Consider the following 6,404-nt stretch of genomic DNA (forward strand, 5'->3'; position numbering starts at 1 on the left):
AGAGCTGTAAAACTATGCAAAGCCTTTAATCCAGAAATACCACTACTTGGTCTGTTTCTTAAAGAGACAAAGAAAAATATAGAAACAAATGAACAAAAAAACCTTTATGTAAAAAAATATTTACGGCAATTCTTTTTTTTTGTGGTGGCAAAGAACTGCAAATTTGGAGGATGTCTATCAAGTGGTGAATGACTGAACAAGACGTAGTATATGATTGTGATGAAATACTATTTATTGTTTTATAACAAATTGATGCTGTGTGGGAAGGGGAAGAGATCCCCTCTGCTCATGCAGGTCCAAATGCGAAAGAATTCCAGAACCCCAAAGTCTGTGATAAAAAGGAAGTTTTTATTTTTCATTAAGAAGCTCTCTTAGAGAACAGATCTCTTAATGAGGAGATTTGCAAAGAATGAGTTAACAGAAACCTATGTCATGAGCAGATCTTGGCGGGCAGTTTGAGCTGATTATCAGACCAGGATCTCCCAGCTGAATAAAAATCACTTTAAAGGCTTTTTTCAGAATTTAGAGTTTCTTGAATGGGAATCCGGCTACCCAAAAGATCAATGAGGGGTGATTTGCCCGAGATTTCCAATTGACTGATGCTGCTTATCTTAGGAAAAGCTTTGTCTGGAAAATATGCCTTCTCCCAGACTCTCTGGAATCTCAGGCCTCCAATCTCCCGTCTTTTACAGATCAAAGGGGACACAGTTTTTATAGATTAAAGGGGACACAATTTCAGAGTTCACCCTTGTCAAAATGACAAGCAAAAGAATTGTGTCAGAAAAATCTGGGAAGATTTATATAAACTGACCCAAAGTGAGGTAAGCAGAACAAGGAGAACATTATATACAGGAACAATAATGTTGTGATGATTTTAGCTATTCTGATAGACAAAATGATCCAAGATAATTCTGAAGGACTCTGCTTATACAGAGAGAACAGATAAAGTTTTAGTGCAGGTTGAAATATAGTGGTGTTTTTTTTTTTTTTTGGTAACATGGGTAACATAGGAATATGTTTTGCCCTCTAGCCATCTAATTGATAACACATTGCTTGCCTTCTCAATGAGTGGGGGAGGGATTGTAAAGAATTCGAACTCAAAAATTTTTTTAAATGAATATATATTTTTTAAATCCTCCATGGAAGGAGATGAAGGGAGAAGAAAAACACTGCTTTATTCTGCTATTTCTAATTCCATACTGTATTTTGTAGACATAGAGACTGTCATTTTTCTTTGAGATTTATGTGATGAATGGCAGAATTTGAATATGTTCCATATATCTGTTCTTCCTGTCTCACTTACAAAACAGTATAAAATTGGATCTGCCACACAATTTAAACTTGTCAGGGCAACAGTGATTCTATAAATTTTAAATATCTGCTTGCCTAAGTTTGGGGTATATATTCTAATACTTAGAATCAGCAACATAGCATGAAATGGGGTAAAGCACAAGAAAAAAGTGAGTGTGATACTTAAAAGCAACTTAATGATCCTCTTCTTTTCATGGTTCTCTGTAGCTTGATTATGCTTTACTGCTTGGTAGACTTTTTGGTTGCAAAATATAATTATAACCAAGGGTATCATATAACCAGTGCATGTCCGAAAGATGTTGAAGTCACTTTGCCATTTATCCAGGGGGTATTTGTCAAAACACAAAGTATAATTCTTATTGGTATCACAGAGTTCAACAGATGTTTCATCTTTCCAGATAATGATAGCATTGAACATTGCTTCTATGACCCAGATTGATAGGCTGATGGAAAAGGCGATTCTTCTTGTTCTTAGGTAAGGAAATTTCAAAGGATAGACCACTGCCAAGTATCTGTCAAGGGAGATGCAAGAAAGGAAGGCAGTGCTACTGTAGAAATTCACATACATCAGGAAAGCACTCATTTTGCACAGGGTAGGAGAAAATTTCCAATTGTCTTCATTCCAAGTATAATGTATCCAAAGGGGTAGCGTTGATGAATAGAGGAGATCAGAGAGTGATAAACCAAAGAGGTAAACTCCTAATTCATTTTTCTTCTTCACTTGCATACATGAAACCCACAGAGACCCAATATTGGCAGGAATGCTGATGACCATCACAAAAATATAAATGATGGGGAACAAATAGTGGTCTATATGATGCTGTTCTTCAATGCAGTCAGTTTTATTCATGATTTGTTTTTGTGGTAAGAGCTTCAGTTCTGCTGGGTGGAATGCTGGATGGAGCTCCTGATATGAAGTCAGGAAGGCAAATCTGACCCCAGGCCCTTACTGGATACATGACTTTGGACAAGTCATTGAACTTATGTCTCAGTTTCCTATCTGTAAAATGAGGGATAAGAATATTATCTAACTTCCAAGGTTGTTGTAAAAATATAATAATACTTATAAAGCACTTTACAAACTTTAAAATGCTACCTAAATGCTAGCTATTGTTGTTATTCTCTGAAAGTCTATGAAAAAAAGGAAGTATCTTTATCATTAGCTTTTTTTTTTCTGGTCATATACTAAGATCATCAGTTAATCTTATTTTGTTATGTCATTAAATACTTGGGGCCTAGAGATTTTCCCGCAAATACCTATATCTTGGTGTCTGGTCATTAACTGAGACAAGCAACTGGATTGAAAAAACTTGATATCATGTAATCATAGTTCCAGAAAACTAACAAAAGCAATCAGCCAATTCATCACATGAACTTCACATAGGACATTTTGTCTCTCAATCTCTATAAGCTCAAGTTAGCTTAGGTACAATAAGAATAATTAATATTTTGGTTTAGCAAAGGTTGAAACTTCTTCTTAAATGTCTTTGATTCTGTAAGGAAAGATAAAACAATTATGACATATTTTATACTCAGTAGCTAATGTAAAAGGAAGTATTCCTTAGTTGTTTGGTGATTTTCAAATTATCTTTTTCATTAAATCTCCTACAGATCTTAAAATTCCTTGATGTATAATTCTGATATTTTAAAAAAGCAAATACTAAACCATAGAGCTTAGGATGTAAAAAAAAAAAAAAAAAAAAAAAAGAAAGAAACTAAATAATTGTGTCTGTCTTAGAGGAACATAGAGAAAATAAGTTAGGTTTGTAATTATTATTTTTCACAAGTGGAATGAATAATTCTTAATAAAATAAGATTGGAAAAGTATTTCTTCCCTGCCCCCCACATATACACACAGACACAAATATGCACAGAAAAGCAATAATAAAATCATATCCATCTGTTGCACTTGTCAGTACAGAAAACATGGGGTCAGAAGATTTCAAACATAACATTGTCCAAGTAAAAATATCATAAACACTGCTAAAAGGACTGTAATTTTTTAAAAAAATTACCAATCAAAAATCTTAACAATGTATTGAATGATTTAAATTATGTGTATTTAACATATGATATATCAGACTTTTCAGCATGCCATTAGACTTTTTTGTTTTGCTACTTAAATCACCTATTCACACACACACACACGGTGGAGTGGAATAGCGGTCATCAGAAAACCAGCACAAAAGTTGATTTTGTTGCTAGCAGATAAACACAGTAAAAGTAGGATTGCCTACCAGAAGTTTGAGTGACAAAAGTATTGCTTTTTTCACTTAGTTTTTTTTTTTTTTCTTGCCCATCCTTTACATACTAATAAGCTCCTTGGGAGTCTTCCTTCTCTCTCCCACCCTCAATCCCTCTAAGATGCTCTGAAAAAGACCTTGGAGATACAGAATCCCAATTAAAAATGGAACTGAATTTAAAAGGAATTTCCTAACCCTAAGTCAAATAGTTAACTGGCTCATGGACTTCATCTTAGTCCAGATGTTGACAGAAAAAAAAAAGACTAGAATTAATCTTAACTTTAGAGCTATCCTTTGTTAATTCTTCCTGGATGGCAACTTGTGCTGAGCTGTTCTCAAGTCCATGGAGACAGGCTTATAGTCTATATATACATATATAAATGTATAAAATTTTCAAAGATAAGATGACAAAGAATGTTTTTGGCAAGATTTATAAAGCTCTGGTGGCAAGATTTATAAAGCTCTCCATATCCCCAAACTAAGGCCCTCCCCTGTCACAGATCATAGAGAAATATAATCTTATTAAAACAAGGTGAGATTTTACTAAAGCTAGATGTGAATCTCCACTGATTTTCTTGAGACCCACACAATTGGGGTACCTGTACTCTTAAAGTATATATTCTTTAATAGGGGGAAGAAATGTTCCCATGAATCATCTCTCACAGCCTATAAAAAAGCTTAAGCAATAATAATGAGTATAAATGCATCATGAAAGTCGATTTCTCTATTAGTAAACTGTTAAGAAATAATATATTGTTAAGGGATAATAAGTGTTGTGAGAATTGCTGTGGAATATATGCTTCTCATAATTTATATATCTTTTAAAATAATTTTTGGGTAATTTTAACTGACTTTGGAGAAAACTTTTAAGAAGTAGTATTGAATTAAATTTTTAAAAAATTTCCTACTTCCTTTTTACTGAAAATTAATGAAAATCTGCATCTTGAGAAGAAGCTGAAAATAATAAGAATCTAACTGTAGGTTAAAGAAATAAAGAAATTTTTCAAAACAAGAAAATATAAGAATCCAATCATAATTAATTTTAAAATGATAGAATATATAAAGAAACTGTGATTTCCCCAGGGAAAGAATTCCTAGGGTGAGAAAAATTTAGTAAATACATTCTAGGTATCCAGAGGTTAAATGACTTGTTCAGTGTTACATACTGAAGGAGATAGTTGACACTGTAATCAAAATACAACATTTTCACTGAACATCACAGTAGTGCTCAGTTTACTTTTTCCTTTTATTCTAAAGTATACTCCAGTAACAGTTAAAAACCTTCTAATCTTTGCGATATTTAGTATGAAAAAGAATCATTACATCATTTTGCAGATGAGGAAAAAGTAAAAATAGTTTTAAAATCTAGAAATACTTCCAGATAGCTAATCTAGCCTGCTTTCTTCTAGACTACATGAACTTAAACATGAACAATAATTTGTCAACAAATTACTTGAAAAATAAATTAAATGTAAAACATCAGGAAAGGTATTTTTCATTTTTCTTTCTTTGAATCTGGAGATTCTTTCCTCATGCCTTCTAAGTTGTTATTTTAAAATCTGCTTACCATTACTCAGGGTAGAGAAAACTTCTACTCTTCCTCATTTGTGCCTTGCTATAACAATAACTTGTTAAATTATGTGAGTATATAAGCAATATTAAATTCTCTTTCTAAATGCTAGTCTTTTTATATAAAAATACATACATGCATAATCATACTAACAGAAACAGTTTTTTAATTGTCTTCTCTCTACTTACCCAGGTGTCTCTGTAGTAGTAACTCTTTCGGCTGAGATACTTAATAAATCTTCTCACTTAAAGGAAGGAGAAAAAAGCAGCACTGCCTACAGAGACAGGAAATTGTGGGCATTTTGAGGAAGCAGCATTTTGATTTGAAAAAATGATCATAACTCAAGTTTAGGGGACATCTCCCAGATAGTTCATAAGCTTTTTTTTTTATTTTTCTGAAGTAAATTGAAGAAAACTCTTCTCATTCTAACTTAAAAATTATTGCATGAAATAAAATTAAATATATTTTCCTTCTATTGAGCATTCCTATAATAAGAAAACCTCACAGTTTTGAATTGATCAAAACTGGCTCCTATAAGATGAAATCAAATACTGGTTTCATTGAATGTCACACTCTGAACAAAGAAACAAACTGTTTCAAATGAAAACTAGAAAATATAGTGAGACAGGAAAAAAAAAATGAACTTGAGAAAGGATTTGACCCTCAATGTGATGGTAGTCCAAAGAGTCAGCCAGTCTATCAATAAAGATTGATTAATCATGTCTTGTGCTAGGCATTGTGCTAAGTGTTGGGGATATAAAGAGATGTAAAAGACAACCCCTGACCTCAAGAAATTCATAGTCAAGGAAAAAGGCTGTTCAAATCACACACAAATATATAATATACACATATATGATTTTATGTGTACACATGTATATACACATTCACACAAACATATATATATAATGATGAAGTAAAAATAATCAACATTAGACTTAAGGGAGATTGGGGAAAGTTTTTTGTGGGATATTTAGCTTAGTCTTGAAAGACACTAGGGAAACCTGAAAATATAGAAAGAAGAAAGTTTAGAGGCATGTGTAATGTCTGGACTAGCTCTCCAGAGGATCTCTGGACGAGCCTTAGTCTTAGGTGGAGGAGTGATGAAGGCAGGAGAGCCACCAGGAAGATCTCTGTTTCTGTCTCCATTTCTGTGGCTCCTCTGTGTATGTGTCTGAGTCTGAATCTGAGATCTGAGTCTGAAATATGAGATCTCATCTCCAGTCCTCTCACCCCTTAAATATCTCAGTATGATTATATCATTACATCACACTAAGTATACA

General features: G+C 33.0%; 1 protein-coding gene across 2 annotated transcripts; it reads right to left on the reverse strand.

The window, feature by feature from the left end:
- Positions 1-329: 329 nt before the first annotated feature.
- Positions 330-5,490, reverse strand: GPR65 (G protein-coupled receptor 65). 2 transcript variants are annotated; one of them, XM_012547467.3, is made up of 2 exons: positions 5,313-5,462; positions 330-2,311 (listed from the first exon to the last, which is right to left on the reverse strand). In XM_012547467.3, exon 2 carries the CDS (start codon positions 2,159-2,161, stop codon positions 1,175-1,177), a length of 987 nt encoding a protein of 328 aa, XP_012402921.1. In that variant the 5' UTR covers positions 2,162-2,311; positions 5,313-5,462; the 3' UTR covers positions 330-1,174. The 2 variants fall into 2 exon arrangements, 1 of the variants encoding a protein (XP_012402921.1); XR_004231976.1 differs by lacking the exon at positions 330-2,311 and adding an exon at positions 2,420-2,804 and having other exon boundaries at positions 5,313-5,490.
- Positions 5,491-6,404: the final 914 nt, after the last annotated feature.

The sequence above is a fragment of the Sarcophilus harrisii genome, chromosome 2, assembly GCF_902635505.1.
Source record: "Sarcophilus harrisii chromosome 2, mSarHar1.11, whole genome shotgun sequence".
Lineage (NCBI taxonomy): Eukaryota > Metazoa > Chordata > Mammalia > Dasyuromorphia > Dasyuridae > Sarcophilus > Sarcophilus harrisii.